Source organism: Piliocolobus tephrosceles, chromosome 8 (assembly GCF_002776525.5).
Source record: "Piliocolobus tephrosceles isolate RC106 chromosome 8, ASM277652v3, whole genome shotgun sequence".
NCBI classification, from domain to species: Eukaryota; Metazoa; Chordata; class Mammalia; order Primates; family Cercopithecidae; genus Piliocolobus; species Piliocolobus tephrosceles.
Genome location: NC_045441.1, coordinates 63102777 through 63122188, shown reverse-complemented (window position 1 = coordinate 63122188; position 19412 = coordinate 63102777). Strand labels below are relative to the sequence as shown.

Genomic DNA, 19412 nt, shown 5'->3' with positions numbered 1-19412 from the left:
ATCTCCCAGCACAGCTGGGAGCTCTACTAAGGAATAGACTGCCTCCTCACATGGGTCCCTGACCCCTATGCCTCCTGCCTGGGAGACACCTCCCATCAGGGATCAACAGACACCTCATACAGGAGAGCTCCAGCTGGCATGTGGAGAGTGCCCCTCTGGGATGAAGCATCCACAGGAAGGAACAGGCAGCAATCTTGGCTGCTCTGCAGCCTCCACTGGTGATACTTGGGCAAACAGGGTCTGAAGCAGACCTCCAGCAAACTCCAGCAGACTTGCCACAGAGAGGCCTGATCATTAGAAGGAAAACTAACAAACAGAAAGGAACAGCATCAACATCAACAAAAAGGACATGCACACAGAAACCCATCTGAAGGTTAGCAACATTAAAGACCAAAGGTAGATAAATCCACGAAGAAGAGGAAAAACCACCGCAAAAAGGCTGAAAATTCCAAAAACCAAAAGGCGTCTTCTCCAAAGGATCACAAGTCCTCGCTAGCAAAGGAACAAAACTGGATGGAGAATGAGTTTGACAAATTGACAGAAGTAAGCTTCAGAATGTGAGTAAAACCCCTCTGACCTAAAGGAGCATATTCTAACCCAATGCGAGGAAGCTAAGAACCTTGAAAAAAGGATAGCTGAATTGCTAACTACAATAACCAATGTAGAGAAGATCATAAATGACCTGATGGAGCTGAAAAACACAGCATGAGAACTTTGTGAAGCATACACAAGTATCAATAGCTGAATTGATTAAGCGGAAAAAAGGATATCAGAGATTGAAGATCAACTTAATGAAATAAAGTGTAAAGACAAGATTAGAGAAAAAAGAATGAAAAGAAATGAACAAAGCCTCCAAGAAATATGGGACTATGAGAAAAGATCAAACCTAAATTTGATTGGTGTACCTGAAAGTGAAAGAATGGAACTAAATTGGAAAACACTCTTCAGGATATTATCCAGGAGAACTTCCCCAATCTAGCAAGGCAGGCCAACATTCAAATTCAGGAAATACAGAGAACACCACAAAGATACTCCTCGAGAAGAGCAAGACACATAATCGTCACATTCACCAAGGTTGAAATGAAGGAAAACAATGTTAAAGGCAGCTAGAGAGAAAGGTCGAATCACCCATGAAGGGAAGTCCATCAGACTAAGAGCAGATCTCTTGCAGAAACCCTACAAGTCGGTCAGAAGACGGTGGGGGCCAATATTCAACATTCTTAAAGAAAAGAATTTTCAACCCAGAATTTCATATTCAGTCAAATAAAGCTTCACAAGCAAAGGAGAAATAAAATTCTGTACAAACAATCAAATGCTGTGAGATTTTGTCACCACCAGGCCTGCCTCACAGGAGCTCCTAAAGGGAGCACTAAACATGGAAAGAAAAAACCAGTACCAGCCGCTGCAAAAACATATGAAATGGCAAACACCATTGACACTATGAAGAAACTGCATCAACTAATGGGCAAAATAACCAGCTGGCATCATAATGACAGGATCAAATTCACACATAACAATATTAACCTTAAATGTAAATGGACTAAATGCCCCCCATGAAAAGAGACAGACTGGCAAATTGGATAAAGAGTCAAGACCTGCTGCTGTACTGTATTCAGGAGACCCATCTCACATGCAAAGACACGCACAGGCTCAAAAAAAGGGATGGAGGAATATTTACCAAGCAAATGGAAACCAAAAAAAAACAAAAAACAAAAAAACAAAAAAGCAGGCATCGCAATCCTAGTCTCTGATAAAACAGACTTTAAACCAACAAAGACCAAACGGGATAAAGAAGGGTATTACATAATGGTAAACAGATCAATGCAACAAGAAAAGCTAACTATCCTAGATACATATGCACCCAATACAGGAGCACCCAGTTTCATAAAGCAACAGACTTACAAAGAGACTTAGACTCCCACACAACAATAGTGGGAGACTTTAACACCCCACTGTCAATATCAGACAGACCAATGACACAGAACATTAACAAGGATATGCAGGCCTTGATCTTAGCTGTGGACCAAGCAGACCTAACAGATATCTACAGAACTCTCCACCCCAAGTCAACAGAATATACATTCTTCTCAGCACCATATCACACTTATTCTAAAACTGACCACATAATTGGCAGTAAATGCAAAAGAACAGCAAATGCAAAAGAATAGAAATCATAACAAACAGTCTCTCAAACCACACTGCAATCAAATTAGAACTCAGGATTAAGAAACTCACTAAAAACAGCACACTGGAAACTGATCAACCTGCTCTGGAATGTCCATTGGGTAAATAACGAAATTACGGCAGAAATAAATACGTTCCTTGAAACTAATGAGAACAAAGACGCAACATACCAGAATCTCGGGACCCAGCTAAACAGTGTTTAGAGGAAAATTTATAGCACTAAATGCCCCCAGGAGAAAGCAGGGAAGATCTAAAATCGACACTCTAACATCACAATTAAAAGAACTAGAGAAGCAAGAGCAAACAAATTCAAAAGCTAGCAGAAGACAAGAAAGAACTAAGATCAGAGCAGAACTGAAGGAGACAGGCACATGAAAAATGCTTCAAAAAACAATTAATGAGTCCAGGAGCTGTTTTATTTTTTGAAAAGATCAACAAGATAGAGGACTAGCCAGAATAATACAGAAGAAAAGAGGAGAATCAAATAGACACAACAAAAAATGATAAAGGGGATATCACCACAGATCCCACAGAAATACAAACTACCACCAGAGAACACTATAAACAACTCTACACAAATAAACTAGAAAATCTAGAAGAAATGGATAAATTCCTAGAACATCCACCCTCCCAATACTAAACCAAGAAGTCAAATCCCTGAATAGACCAATAACAAGTTCTGAAACTGAGGCAGCAATTAATAGCCTACCAAAGAAAAAAAGCCCAGGACCAGATGGCTTCACAGCCAAATTCTACCAGAGGTACAATTCTACCAGAAGTACAAATTCTACTATAGGTACAGAGGAGCTGGTGCCATTCCTTCTGAAACTATTCCCAACAACAGAAAAAGAGGGAGTCCTCCCTAACTCATTTTACGAGACCAGCATGATCCTAACACCAAAACCTGTCAGAGACACAACAAAAAAAGAAAATTTCAGGTCAATACGCCTGATGAACATCAATGTGAAAATCCTCAATAAAATACTGTGAAACCGAATCCAGCAGCACATCAAAAAGCTTATCCACCACAATCAAGTTGGCTTCATCCCTGGGATGCAAGGCTGGTTCAGCATACACAAATCAATAAACGTCATCCATCACATAAACAGAAACAATGACAAAAACCATATAATTATCTCAATAGATGCAGAAAAGGCCTTCAACAAAATTCACACCCCTTCATGCTAAAAAATCTCAATAAACTAGGTATCAATGGAACATATCACAAAATAATAAGAGCTATTATGACAAAAACACAGCCAATATCATAATGAATGGACAAAAGCTCGAAGCATTCCCATTGAAAACCAGCACAAGACAAGGATACCCTCTCTCACCACTCCTGTTCAACACAGTATTGGAAGTTCTGGCCAGGACAATCAGGCAAGAGAAAGTAATAAAGGTATTCAAATAGGAAGACAGAAAGTCAAATTATCTCTATTTGCAGATGACATGATTGTATATTTAGAAAACCCCATCATCTCAGCCCAAAATCTCCTTAAGCTGATAAGCAGCTTCAGCATAGTCTCAGGATACAAAATCAATGTGCAAAAATCACAAGCATTCCTAGACACCAATAATAGACAAACAGAGAGCCAAATCATGAGTAAACGCCCATTCACAATTGCTACAAAGAGAATAAAATACCTAGGAATACAACTTACAAGGGATGTGAAGGACCTCTTTAAGGAGAACTACAAACTACTGCTCAAGAAAATGAGAGGATACAAATAAGTGGAAAAACATTCCATGCTCAAGGATAGGAAGAATCAATGTTGTGAAAATGGCCATACTATCCAAAGTAATTTATAGATTCAATGCTGTCCCCATCAACCTACCACTGACTTTCTTCATAGAATTAGAAAAAACTACTTTAAATTTCATATGGAAGTAAAAAGAGCCCATATAGCCAAGAGAATCCTAAGCAAAAAGATGAAAGCTGGAGGCATCACGCTACCTGACTTCAAATCATATTACAAAGTTACAGTAACCAAAACAGTATGTTACTGGTACCAAAACAGAGATATAGACCAATGGAACAGAACAGAGGCCTCAGAAATAACGCCATACATCTACGTCCATCTGATCTTTGAAAACTCTGACAAAAACAAGCAATAGGGAAAGGATTCCCTATTTAATAAATGGTGCTAGGAAAACTGACTAGTCATATGCAGAAAGCTGAAACTGGATCCCTTCCTTACACATTATACAAGAATTAATTCAAGATGGATGAAAGACTTAAACGTAAGACCTAAAAACCATAAAAACCCTAGAAGAAAGCCTAGGCAATACCATCCAGGACATAGGCATGGGCAAGGACTTCATGACTAAAACACCAAAAGCAATGGCAACAAAAGCCAAAATTGACAAACGGGATCTAATTAAATTAAAAGGGCTTCTATACAGCAAAAGAAACTACCATCAGCATGAACTGAGGCAACCTACAGAATGGGAGAAAATTTTTGCAATCTATCCATCTGACAAAGGGCTAATATCCAGAATCTACAAAGAACTTAAACAAACTTACAAGAAAAAAAAAAAAAAAACCCCATCAAAAAGTAGGTGAAGGATATGAGCAGATACTTCTCAAAAGAAGACATTTATGCAGTCAACAAACATGAAAAAAAGCTCACCATCACTGGTCATTAGAGAAATGCAGATCAAACTACAAGGAGATACCATCTCATGTCAATTGGAATGGCAATCATTAAAAAGTCAGGAAACAACAGATGTTGGAGAGGATGTGGAGAAATAGGAACGCTTTTACACCATTGGTGGGAGTGTAAATTAGTTCAACCATTGTGGAAGACAGTGTGGCGATTCCTCACAGATCTAGAACCAGAAATACCATTTGACCCAGTAATCTCATTACTGAGTACATACCCAAAAGATGATAAATCATTCTACTGTAAAGACACATGCACACGTATGTTGACTGCAGCACTGTTCAAAATAGCAGACTTGGTACCAACCCAAAAGGCCATCGATGACAGACTGGATAAAGAAAATGTGGCACATATACACCATGGAATACTATGCAACCATATAAAACGATGAGTTCATGTCCTTTACAGGGACATGGATAAAGCCAGAAACCATCATTCTCAGGAAACTAATACAAGAACAGAAAACCAAACACCGCATGTTCTCACACATGGACACAGGGAGGGGAACATCACACACACCAGGGACTATCAGGGGGTTGGGGACTAGGGGAGGGATAGCATTAGGAGAAATACCTAATGTAGACGACAGATTGATGGGTGCAGCAAACCACCATGGCACATGTATACCTATGTAACAAACCTGCACATTCTGCACATGTATACAAGTACTTAAAGTATAAAAAATAAAAAATGAAAAAAAAAAGTGGTATAAAACTGTTGGGACATACACATGTGCTATTGTTGTTTGGTTTAAAAAAAATGTATTTTAATATTTCTTTTATCTCCAAAAGCTGTTATCAATTTATCAGTTTATCTTAAAATGGATACAATCTTTAGAGAAAAGATATATAAACATAAAACACATGGAAGACTAAAATGCATCTCCAGTGACAATAAAACTGTTCAAAGTTGGAATTTAACTCAATCACTTCAATCAGGAAATACACAGACAAGCAACATGCATTTTTCCCCTCCATTGTAAGGTCCACACCCTGGAACTTATTATTAAAATAAAACACTAACTTAGAAATGTTATTAGGTTGGTGCAAAGGTAATTGTGTCTTTGCCATTTTTTTTAATGTCCAAAAACCGCAATTACTTTTGCACTGAACTATACAATCAAAAATCCTAAAGTAATCATATGAACTCTTTTTTTGTTTTTTTCTTGAGACAGGTTCTTGCTTTGTCACACAGGCTGGAGTGCAGTAGCATGACCATGGTTCGCTGAAGCCTTGGCCTCCTAGGCTCAAGCGATCCTCCCACCTCAGCCACTTGAGTATCTGGGACTATAGGTGTGCACCAACATGCCCAGCTAGTATTTTTTATTTTTTGTAGAGACAGGGTCTCGCTATGTTACCAGGGTTAGTCTTGAACTCCTAGGCCCAAGCAATCCACCCGCCTCAGCCTCCCAAAGCGCTGGGATTATAGGAATGAGCCACTATGCTTGGCCCGAACTTCCCATAATTGCTAATTTTTACTTATTTTGTATTAATTCCTTAATCTTTTCTAAAAAGTTGGTCTTTTTCGGGGGATGAAAAATAGTGAGAAAGTCCTTATTCTTTTTACATTTTCATTTTGAAATAATTTCAGACTTATAAAAAGTGATAAAATACAGAGTGGTATAAACAATACCAGCTTCCCCCACTGCTGCTCCTGCTCCTATTGCTACTATTACTAAGAGCAAACATTTATTCAGAGGTTTATTATTTTCCAAGCACTGTAATAAACAGAATATTGCATGATTCACTTAATGCTCTAATGAAATTTAAATCTTAATTTCTTGAGTAAACTGAAGTATCAAAGGTTCAGTAACATGCTCAAGGTCACAGCTAGTAAATAGCAGAGCAGGAATTTCAACCAAAAGACTAACTGATTTCAAAGCTTGTGTTCTTACCCACTAAGCTATCCTACCTAATTTAAGCACTTATTTACTGTCTTACCTTACGATTTTATTCCAAATATAGGTCTTAAATCCTATTTTAAATTATTTAAAATATTTTATATGATAAAGATTTTACTCAAGAGGCAAAAATACTTTCAGAACATATCCTATTTAATATTTTTATCATTATTCCAAGCAAATGACATTTTCTCTCAGAACAAAACATTTCCTTCTAAAGATAACAAAAAGCTTGTGACTTGTCTCAGGCAAACTTTTCTTAATGTACCATTTAAAATTTTTTTTTCTTCCTTTCAAGCATCTGTTGAATTATAATCAACATGTCAAGACAGGAGTTTATATGTAGATATTCCTATCAATAGTGATAAACATGCTGAGGAGAACTTAACAAAATTTTCTAGTTTTAAAACACACCTACAAATCTAAATTTATTTTCTTTTATTACAAAGTAAGAAAACAGACCTAAAAAGAAACCCAGTGCAGTGGTCTGCTTACTTACCTTGCGCGCAAAATCCCCTTTTCCTTTACTATAGGCTTTGTTCTCAAGGAAATCATACACATAGTGAGCTAAAGCTGGGGATGCCTTCATCATTTCAGGAGCTAATAGTAACTAACAGGAAAAAAAAAAAGAAAGAAAGATTATCTTAAACTGACAGGATTCTAGAAATTAACTATTGTTTATAACTTTAGCTCATAAATTTTAAGAATGTATAGTAAAAAATATCAATTTATATTTTTAAAAACCCAATTATACAGTTAAGATAAAGTCACCAATAATTTTATGACAATAAACAGTTAGGTATATATATTCTTCACATCAGCTATTTTGACTTTAAGTGTACTAATATGAAAGTTGTCCGAATATATTTACTATTTTATTTTCAGATCTTATAGCTTATACTAAGAAGATCCACGTTAGAAAACTGTTACGTTATTTGCATAGTAATTTTAGAGTTAACATTAAATAAGCTGGGCAAGGTGGCTCATGCCTGTAATCCCAGCACTTTTGGAGACTGAGGCGGGAAAATTGCTCGAGCCAGGAATACAAGACCAGCCTGGGCAACAAAGTAAGACCCCATCTCTACCAAAAAATTAAAAAAATTAGCCAGGCACAGTGGCATGCACCTGTAGTCCTAGCTACTTATCAGGCTGAGGCAGGAGGATCCCTTGAGCCCAGGAGTTCAAAGTTGCAGTGAGCTATTATGGCACCACTGCATTCCAGCCTGGGTGACAGAGCAAGACCCTGTCTCAAAACAAACAAAACATTAAATAAAAATGGTATGAAATAAAGTACATAAAATAATCCAAACAAAAACATTCAAGTGTTATACAGAAGCCCCAAACAAAATATTGCTTTCACAACTGGAATGTAACAACATTCTAGCTTGGTCCCTTCAATGGAACAAGTTTTGACATAATGAGTTCATTAGCTAAAAAGTATACAATACGGCAACATCTACAAGATACATTTATGATAAAAGATTTGGGAAAAGGTAGTTTTTCTTAAGAATCTTGTAAATAAATGATACAGACATTTAGCACTTTAAACAAAAAATTCAAATGCTTGAGCCAGGAGAAGACAGGCATGTGCGTTTATCTAAACACAAACAAGCAAAATCCCTAACATGGAGTGTCTAAAAACTTCTAAGTTAATCAATACACACAGAAATAATGTTTACAAATTACTAAGCAGACTGCATGTCACATGTGACATGCTGCACAAAAGTGGCAGCTATCCTGCGATTACAGTAAAACCACTCTGTGTGCTATATTAAATGAAAATCGTTCTATACCTGTGTGCTATATTAAATGAAAATCTGTAGATTATAGTAAGCATGAGCTTACCTGCAAATAAGCATTTAGATCCTTTTTTCTCTTTTCTAAAAAATCTCTATCCATATTATTAAAAGTCTTTTTTCCAGGAAGCTTCAATATGCTTGATAGACTTTCAAACTGTAAGACAAAATACATTCAATAGCACTTTTTATAAAGACAAAAGGTTTTCCCAAGTGATGATTTCTCTACATATTAAAAACATCTTCAGGACAGGTGCGGTGGCTCATGCCTGTAATCCCAGCACTTTGGGAAGCTGAGGCAGGCGGATCACCTGAGGTCGGGAGTTTGAGACCAGCCTGACCAACAAGGAGAAACCCCGTCTCTATTAAAAATACAAAATTAGCTGGGTGTGGTGCACATGCCTGTGATCCCAGTTACTTGGGAGCCTCAGGGAGGAGAATAGCTTGAACCCAGAAGGTAGAGGTTACGATGAGACGAAAGTGCGCCATTGCACTCCAGTCTGGGCAACAAGAGCGAAACTCCATCTCAAACAACAACAACAACAACAAAACCATCTTCAACAGATAATTTTGCAATATATTATGTGAAAATAAGAAAATAAAAATACTGTCCAAATATACTCAAAACACATTCTAATATTATTTATTTAAAAAGTATCTTAAATCAAGAATGACAAATTTGCATAAATGATGAAGATGGATTTTGACCATGTGGGGTTTCATTTCATATTCTCCCTAACGTTGAGATTGTTCAAAATTTTTATAATAAAAGGTTTTAAAAAATATTTTCCTTAATAAGCCTTTGACCTGTGAATAAAGTACTAGTAAATAAAATGACAATTTTCAAAATACAGATAGTAGTTATATTATAACCCTGTGTATATACAATTATAATAAATATTGATACCTTTGCCCCATCAACCACATTAAACATAAAGTCATAGATTACACTAACCAAAAAAATTAGTAACAGTCAGCATATACTTTATCTTTGTAAAATCACAAACACAAAGTAAATGTGTATACCACAAGTCTAGCACTTACGGACTTAACATTTGGATGCACCTTCAAAGGTCCATCATCGTAATCTGTAATGCCTTGCTAAAATACAGATTTTTTTAAACCATACTAGCTGCTAAAATATTAAACAGCAAAGTCATTTAACTAGTGACTATACCTGACCAACAGCCTAGTACTGAAATTCAAACAGGCCTTAGCACTTTTCCCATGTAATACATATCCTAAAGTGAAACAAACTTTTTAAAACAATTATTTGTTCAAAAGAAGAACATTTCTGTAAAGAAAACTAATTCTTGGTGCAGAGATTAAAGAGAAGAGAAATGAAAAGGATTAGGATAATTTCCATCCCCAAACTGGAAGATTCTGATACATTACTAAAAGAAGGACAAATGTGATGGCTGCTTAGAGCTAAAATGTGAACAAGTTCATTATATGTTACACATGAAAGGCAAAAGTAGTCTTTTACTCCAGTATTGGGAGGAAAACCAAAAATGGGTACAGGTAATTTATAGAGAAATCATACTACAGCAATATTCTCAAATGTGGTGATTCACAGAAGTATTAGAAATGGATCCTCACTGAATATCACATGTCAAAAAAAATTTTTTGGAAGCAAATTTACTTTTTCAAGGTGTCCTAAAAGATGTTTCCTGCAATATGACCTATCCACATTAAACTACTGACTCAATTTTAGAAAATACATATTTTTTCTGGCATTACCAAGTCTTCTGTGCTTGTTCTGTATTTCCTCAAACTTATGTTGAATCCCTAACTTTCAGTGCCTCAGATTGTGACTGAATTCAGAGATAAAGCCCTTAAAGAGATGATTAAGTTTAAATGAGCCCCTTAGGGTGGGCCCCAACCCAACCTGACTGGTAGCCTATCAGAAAAGAAAATCTGGACCCACTAAGAGACAACAGGAATGCATCACACAGGGAAATGGCCACGTCGGGACATGGCAAGAACCCTGCCATCTACAAGCCAAGAAGCAAGGCCTCACGACAAACCAAACTTGTCAATACCTTGATCTTTGATTTCTAGTCTCTGCAACTGTCAGAAAATAAATTTCTGTTGTTTGGGCCACCCAGTTGGCGGTATTTTATTAGGGCAGCCCTACCAAACTAATATACCAAGGAAATATGACAGTATCCATTAAAACAACAATTTATTTCAGAAACTTTAAAATATTAAACCTTACTAATAAAAAGAAAAAAAAAACTGCAGTAACAGTTGTTTTCTTAAAGCCTAAATTACCAAAACAAACTCCATTGTCTGTCTGGAACAGAAACATAAATCACTAACACTTTTCTCAAACTATAAAAGCAAGGGAGAAAATGTGAAAATTTATACTCTGTATTAACTCATCATAAACTTGCTATTTAAAAGATTATTTTAAAGTACGAACAAAACAACTGCCCATTCCCTGAAAAGTAATATAATTCCCTCTGCCAAAAATTCATGAAAATATTTTTAAAGGCATTTAAAAGAAATTAGAAATTCAGCAAAAAAGAACTAAAAATAAATTATAACAGAGGATTTCAATGTTTACAAATAATTCAAATACTACACATAAATCATAGACATTCTAACATCAAAGATCTTACTTTTCTACATTAAACACACCAAGTTAAGATTCCTAATACACTCCTGGAAAATTTTAAGAACAGACTTAAAATTTTGTATTAAAGTAATTTAAAATTTGTTTAATATGGTGCATATTTTTACTCAGTTATCTTAATGAATACTTAATATTATCATTTAAATCATTAGTAGTTTATCTATATCCATATAGATTTCACCAAATAAAACAGAAATGCACAGTAACTACTACACTATAAGCTCTTAGAGGCAAGGACTTGGTCTGTCTTGTTCCCTTATATGTTGCTAGCACCAAGAAAAGTACCAGACACATAGGAAAAGCTTAATAAATATTTGTTAAATCAATGAATGAGCAGCTCAGGCCATTTCCAAAATCATGACATTTAACATTTTAATTAGTTTATTTTAATTCTTTTAAGTCTCCAAAAAACAACAAATAAGATTATTAAAATCTTTAAAGAAAATAAACGATGGCTCATACATTTAGCTTGGATTTTCATTTATTTATTTGTTTATTTATTTACTTACTTACGGAACAGGGTCTCACTCTGTCATTTATTTATTTATGGAACAGGGTCTCACTCTGTCACCCAGGCTGGAGTGCTCTGGTAGGATCTCAGCTCACTGCAATCTCCACCTCCCAGGCTCAAGTGATCCTCCCACCTCAGCCTCCTGAGTAGCTGGGACTACAGGCAGGCACCACCACGCCCAGCTCATTTTTTGTATTTTTTGTAGAGCGAAGGTTTCGTCATGTTGCCCAGGCTGGTCTCAAACTCCTGACCTCAAGCAATCTGCCCACCTCATCCTCCCAAAGTGCTGGAATTATAGGTGTGAGGCACCGAGCTTGGTCTTGGAAAAAATGTTGTATCACGAAATGATATAAACAAAATGAAACTTGTTTTAAAACAATTTTACTTTAAGAGCTCTATGCAGTTACCATTTGTTCGTGTTAACAGGCTGTACTGTGACCAACTGCTGAATTACAAGTCATCACATTTTTCTTCCATTATTTTATAAGGGATTTGAGTTTTTAAAATATAGATAAGGCTGAGCTAAAAGGCAAACACCCTAAGTCTTATTTACAGATACTTAATATTTTACTAAAACCTAATTTTCATTTAAAAGAAGAGTTTTTAATCTCTTAAGTTCTGTGAACAATCTGAACACTTAGATATTCACTACTGTGACTTTATAAGAAACACACACACACACACACCGCCACACTCACACACACAAACACAAAAAAGGAAACACCAAGTCAAAACACGTCCATTTCACTTGCATGAGCTGTTTGAAAAAGAAATTGTGCTGTATCAATGTCATGTAATTTCTGGTGCTGAATTGAAAAGGGAAATTTCTGTATGAACTGTCCTCTTAAAAGTTTTCTTAAAAAGTATGTTCTTCCTTTACATTTGTCAATATGTAAACATAATACCTACAGTTCTAGTCTAGTTCCACATTTAAATCAGGGAATGATTATTCCTCTTAACTAGAAAGAAAATTACAACTATTTACACAATAAAAATTTCATATTAAACTATACTCTCATTAATTTGCAAGTAAATTCATTTGCAAATAAATAAAACTCTTACCAATTCAAATTACTTTTTAAATTATCATGTTTGGTTAAAGTGTAAGGATGGGAATAAAAAGATATTTGAGCTATATGCTTTTAAAACAATATCAAACAGGTAATATTTTAAAAAGATAAAGCAATTATTTCTTCAATGTGGGGCAGAAAGTTATTTCATCTCTGCAAACAAGTCAAGCTAAACATGAAGAAAGGTTATAGTTGACTCCAGAACTGAAGAACAGGTACGTCTAAAGTTATTAATTTAATTTTCTTATTAATATAATTCAAAATAGTCCTTTTAATACAGGCTTCAGAAGTCATTACCCTGTTTTTCATCACTTTAAAGCTATTAATCTCTATCCACAAGATATTTTAATAAGATTATCATGGTGCCAACTATATATTTTCCACTATATTAAGTTGAAAAAGGTATTTTCTGATTTCTAAAGTAGTACAATGTCATTTCAAAGCTTTAGCTCACCCAATCAGATGTCACTTTTAACTATTATTGGTTTAATATCGGTTGTATACCTAAAAGCCCTGAATGAGTCAGACTTTTTAAGAGTTAAAACAAATTTCATAATTTATTCCAATTCACCAAAATTTTTTTTAAGTTGAGGAAATAAAATATTTAATTAAAAAATAGGACAGGGAAATAATTTCTTTAGATTTGTCATCTTTAAGAGTCCTTTTAAATTATTCCTATAAAACAAGAATTAAAAATAAAATTAAAAGATTAAAAGAATTAAAAATATTATTTGGTTAATATTAAATTTATTTTAGGTTGTGATTCAAAATAATTTGAGTAATGAATCAAGGATTCATTTCACTGTTACACTGCTGCATTAAACTGCCATTTAAAATAACTTTAAACTATGCCTTCAAAAACAAAAGGACAAAATGTCCTATAGCAATCCCCATTCCTACTTCAAAGTAAGCCCAAAAAACTTCGAAAAGCACAATACACACAAACAAATTTTAAAATCAGAAACATGTATTCACTTTAATTTTCCAAGGTATACCCTTGATAGTTTGTCACTAGTCCGTAATGGTTAGGACTGATGAAGCGTTCAACATTTGATGTATTTGTTAAATGCTCAGATTAATTCTAAGATTTATGGTGATTATACCAAAAATTCTTACCTTATTTTTTAAATGTATCAATATCTGGCCATCCTCAGATTTATAATCAAAATCAAATCAAGAAATAACATGAAGTACACAAGTTTTTAAAACTTCATTACCTGTTCAGTGATTCTCATGTGGAAGTCATGGAAGTCACTATAACGACGATAGGTTTTCCACATCTCCTCACTGTTTAGGTTGCGCCGGTGTACAGTGATGGCATATAATGCGTATGTCTTGCCATGATCATTACAAACGCCTGCCACAGCATATGGGTCACAGTCAGCATATACTAGTCATTTAAAACAAAATGAAGAGGAACGAAAGACACAAAAAAGGAGGAAGATGAAGAAAACAAAAAAGATAATATGAAATGAAGAAGAATCTGAAATGATAGACTGAGACAGAAGGATGTCACCAAAGGATAGATTCCCATCCTCCATACTCACATCCATAAGGTATTACATATAATGGCTAAAATACAAAATAAACTAAGTTTAGTATGACACTATCAATCACAAAGTGGTACCTATTACAATTCTCTCTCTTCCAAAGAGCTTTCTGTTACTACATCATTACATTACTACATCTAATGTTACCTCAGAGAGTAAAATTAGAATTTCTTAAATATAGAAAAAATAAAATAATGTTTTGTCCTAGCCTTCACTCTTCAGTTGTATTATAATTAAAATCTTTTCAACTAAACAGCAACAGCCACGGGATAACATTTATCTTCTGGTAATTTTCTTTTTCTTTGATATGTTCAATAGTTCACAAGTGCAGTTTATTCTGGGTTTTTTTTTTTTTTCAAAGCATTTTCGCATTAATTTGCCACATATCAAGTCAGGTAATCTCTAAAATCAAAGCCTGTTCCCATTTTGTGCTAATCTTAACTAAGGAGATGCACTTTAAATCATTTTCTCTAACTTGTCTTTCTGAGGTTCCATTTCTTTATCTTTCTGCACTCTACAATTAAGTCTCCAAAAGTTAATATTGAGTCTCTTCTCATCTGTATCTGGCCTATTTCTTAATCTATCCTCTGACCTTTATTTCAATCACTGTATTTTTTTATTTCTAGAGTTCTATTTGGTTCTTTTTCATATTGTTTATTCTTATCTTAGGATTTCTCTCTAGGAATATTTTTAACATACTTATGGCCAAATCTATTAAGACTGCCATCTCCAAGTTCACAGGATGCAAATTATCTGCTGGTTCTGTTGGCTTTCTCTTATTGTAGTTCACATTTCTTTCTGTTGCTATTAATTGCTTTCTGTAAGCTCATTTCCAGCTGGTTTTATTTCTCCCTGGGTGTTCTGAGTGCCCTTGGCTAGGGAAGCATTCACATTGAACAGTGTCAAGTGTCATCACTCTAACTGCTGGTTTCAGTGGTTCAGAAATAATTTTAATACTAACTCTCTGGCTTGAGATCTTGTAGTACATAATCATTTGAGGACAGCTAAATCCGGACATACCCATGATGGGATGCAAGCTGGGCTTTCAATATTTTGTGGGTGACAGATACCATTTCCAATTATGATCTTGACATTTCTTGTTCTTTCTACTGATGGCAGGCTAAGTTTTCGTAGTTCTTCTTTGACATTGAGCTGCCCTTTGTGACTCTAGGCTTTATGTGAAGTACTTTGTTCCAGCCTCCCATGGCTTTGGCCCATCCTCCCTCTTCTAAATGTGAGGGGATGAAAATGCTATCAAAATCAAGATCCAGTCTTTATGCTACTATGAACCCCTTGCTTTAACACCCCTTCAATTCCCTGAATTTATTTTTCCTCATGGTATATGGCACCTGTAGTTTTTCCCCTTCAGCTATTCTTGTAATGATGTTTTCAGCCTTTCTATATATGATTTCCCATAGCAGTTCAGACTACCACACTAACCAGAAGTCTAAAACTGATCTTGTAATAATGGATTACGTTGATTTGTAAGTGTGAATAAAAATGGTCAAGGTCTGGGGCTAATATTTTGCTATTTTGTATACAACTGGGCAGAAGAAGTTCAGTATAGCTTTTTGGTAAATTAATAACATAAAAGTTAGAACTCTATATTGGCAAGAGTAGTTGGACAGAAGCTCTTCCCGAACTTTCATAAAAATTTTTCTAAGATTTGCACTTTCTTTTCAAAATTGTCTTCATTCCCTTTCCATCTATTATCACTGTTTCTGATTTGACAAAATATATGACTAGAAGTAGACTTTGGACATCTTGCTCTATAAGTAGCACTATTATTCACTGTTCACCTCGTCCACTTATCTTTCTCTCAGAGACTTAAGCAAATCAAACAGCACAACACATTTTAATCACGTTAGAGAACCACCATTTCTCAATGGAGTTACCATGGCAACAAGAGAATGGTTTTATCAGGTGTGTCCAAGATAGGTTTGGGAAAGGAAAATAGAAAGCAGAGGCCAATTAGGCAGCTAACCATAACCAATTAAAAATTAATAAGAGCAAGAATAGCAAGAAACAAAAAAGGAGAAGAGATATAAGAAAGAATAATCAGAATTTGTCAAAAATCGATAGGCTTGGAAGATCACCCAGGGTGCATGCACAGTTGGAAAAATAATAAGGTAATTATAAAAAAAAATACAGAAGGCATCAAGGTAATCTGACTTAAAGCCAATGGGGTTACACATATTGGTTTTGTGAAGATGGTGATTTAGCTAGAAGGGTTTGTTTTTATTAGACCAATGTTACTCATAGCAGGTGATCTGCAAACTATTTGCTACTAATTTTTATTATGTAAAAAAAAGGCACCAGAATGTAAATCAACTTCATTACTAATCATATTGTTTAATTTAGCCAATACTTTTTAAAGCAAGATTTCTTGATGAATGAAGGAAGCAATACACATACTAGATCACCATTCTTGTGTGTGTACTGCTTCCTTTCAGTAGCACTGGACTAGTCTATAAGCTCCTACTTTCTGAAATAAAGATGCTAAAAGATCTAGAATCAAAGAGACTCTGAAGTCCAGTTAGTAAAATAAGTATTTAATGAACCAATCAAATATGTCTATCATGCATAATTACCAATGTAATTAATTAGTTCCATAACAACCCTATGAGTTATGTATTATTATTATTACTATCCCATCTTACAGATAAGGAAATCAAGGTACAAGGAAGTTAAGGAACTCACTCAGGTTGACCAGCAGCTTTTTTTTTTTTTTTTTTAACTACATCTTAATTTTGGATGGCTCACCCAACTATTAACTGGCAGAGCTGGGGTTTGAGCCCAAGCAATTCAGTAAAAAGGTTATACTCTTAACCACTATACTATGCTGCTTCTTCAGTATTGACACGATTCTCAAGAAGAAATAATTTTTTTTTTTTTTTTGAGACGGAGTCTCCCTTTGTTGCCAGGCTAAAGTGCAGTGGTGTGATCTCGGCCCACTGAAACCTCCGCCTCCCGGGTTCAAGCAAGTCTCCTGCCTCAGCCTCCCGAGTAGCCGGGACTACAGGCACGCATCACCATGCCCAATTTTTGTATTTTTAGTAGAGGCGGGGTTTCACCATGTTGGCCAGGAGGGTCTCGATATCTTGACCTCGTGATCCACCTGCCTCGGCCTCCCAAAAGTTCTGGGATTACAGGCGTGAGTCACCAAGCCCAGCCTGAAATAATTTCTTAAAAATGCCTAGCACAGTGCTTCCATACATTTTAAGAAGCTAATAAATACTTGTTTTCTTCCAGAAATCTGGCAGGCAACAAATGTAAATTGAGACTTCAGTTCCAGTGAGAAGAAAATGGAAACGAAGATCTATTTTTAAAAGATACAAGTTAATGTCTTCTATACTATACTATACTATACTATAAAATCTCTTCAGTGTCTAAAATGTAACCATGAAATTGAAATGAGGTATATACTTCAGTATGTAATATAACAAACACACTTCTATATTCTAAGAACAGTGAGAGGTCAGATAAGAAAACTATCATTATTTAATACTCATTAGTGTTATCTAATAACTCAATGGCAACGATGAAAACTGGTTATTTTTCCTGGGTTTACTAACAATTCTACATGTATGCTGAATGATCACAAAGCTTTAGAGGTTTCTCACCTCACTCAAGCACTTCTTAAAGTTCTGCAAGTTTCTATATCGGGGTCTTCATTTAACCCAGTTACCTAGCCTGACTTTGCATGTATGAAAACTAATCCTGAACTAAGATCTCTCCAGAAAAGATTTAATGAGAATTATACAGACAATTATCAGCTGGACTCAAGCACAAAGAGGAAAAGAATGGTTTCAGAGTTTATTAGAAATAGTAAAACACTTAGAACATAAGCATTTTCAAATGTTGATAGTCACAATCTTAGAGAGATCAAATACATAAGCAAATAAATACAATAGAATTTAATGAAGGACATGCTGTAGAAAAAAAGTAACAAACATATGACTAGAGAACAAAAAAAAAAGGTTAGTAAAAATTAAGTGTGGAAAATTATTTAGGGATACAATAATACATAGTTTTAATGCAGTAATTATACTTCAAACTCTCTTACCAGTGTCTGAAATGTAGGCATGAAGTTGTACTGAGTCATCAGAAGACACATTTGAAAGGTCATCTAAAGACTGAGGAAAAAAAAAAACCGGAAACAAATTTTTAAAATTTTGTAGGAAAAAAAGTATCAAAGAATTCTACATCATATATGCATTACAATTACTCATTTCCATGCATGTAAACTATATATTATTTGTATACCCTCCATCCCCTCCACACACAATAATCTTTTTCATTTAGGCTAACAGAAAAAAAGCAAAGACTAAGAAACAATAAAACAAAATAATTTAGTAATAAACTTATTAGATTATTTCTCCCTTAACTGCTTGTCCATCTACTGTAACTTGCTACTTTTCAATTATGGTCCTTATATGGCAAGAAAATCTAGATAAAAATAAGTAGACATATTCTTATGTTAACATGTATGTTGAAATATACTAGAACCAGCTCTGTATTTTTAGCTTAATACTTTTGTTAATATAGAAATAATTTTTATACTTAATTCAGATTCCTTATCTATAAAATGAGAATACTACCTAAGTCAGAGAATTATGTGAAGATTAAATAAGACATGTAAGACATTTAGAAAACTGCCTAATATAACAAATGTTAGCTATTATTCTGATTATTTATTAAATGAGGTAAATCCATAGACAACGATAGATTTTAAATGATCAGTTTTCAAAAACAAGTCCACAAACATAAACGCCTATTGACTGACTCAAAGTGAATCTTTCATAACTACGGCCTTTGGGTCTAAACTTTAAAAATGTTTTTGTCACGTATACATATATCCACACATACATAAAAAGGAATATAATCATATAATTAAAGCAGACTGCATAGTTAACATGGCAGCCTGAAACTGCTCTGCCTAGAAAAGACTGCTTCCAAGGTTGTCCCCTGGATGGAATCTGGGAACTTAAATTTAGGGAAGATTCCCAGCATTCTCCAACCAGTAAGAGTGGTTTACCATACCTAAACTATCTACCCAGATTCAAAAAGCAAGTCCTTAGAGACTTACAAAGAGAC

General features: G+C 34.8%; 1 protein-coding gene across 8 annotated transcripts in view; it reads right to left on the bottom strand.

The window, feature by feature from the left end:
• SNX13 (sorting nexin 13) overlaps positions 1 to 19412 on the bottom strand; it is a 214013-nt gene that overhangs the window by 72589 nt on the left and 122012 nt on the right. For 6 of the 8 annotated variants that reach the window (XM_031936047.1, XM_031936048.1, XM_031936049.1 and 3 more), the window contains 4 exons: positions 18382 to 18451; positions 13983 to 14155; positions 8596 to 8703; positions 7250 to 7360 (listed from right to left, as the gene is read on the bottom strand). In XM_031936047.1, the coding sequence (XP_031791907.1) occupies positions 7250 to 7360; positions 8596 to 8703; positions 13983 to 14155; positions 18382 to 18451 (462 nt within the window). The remainder of the gene's footprint in view (positions 1 to 7249; positions 7361 to 8595; positions 8704 to 13982; positions 14156 to 18381; positions 18452 to 19412) is intronic. The other 2 variants (XM_023215917.3, XM_023215920.3) reach the window with 1 other exon arrangement.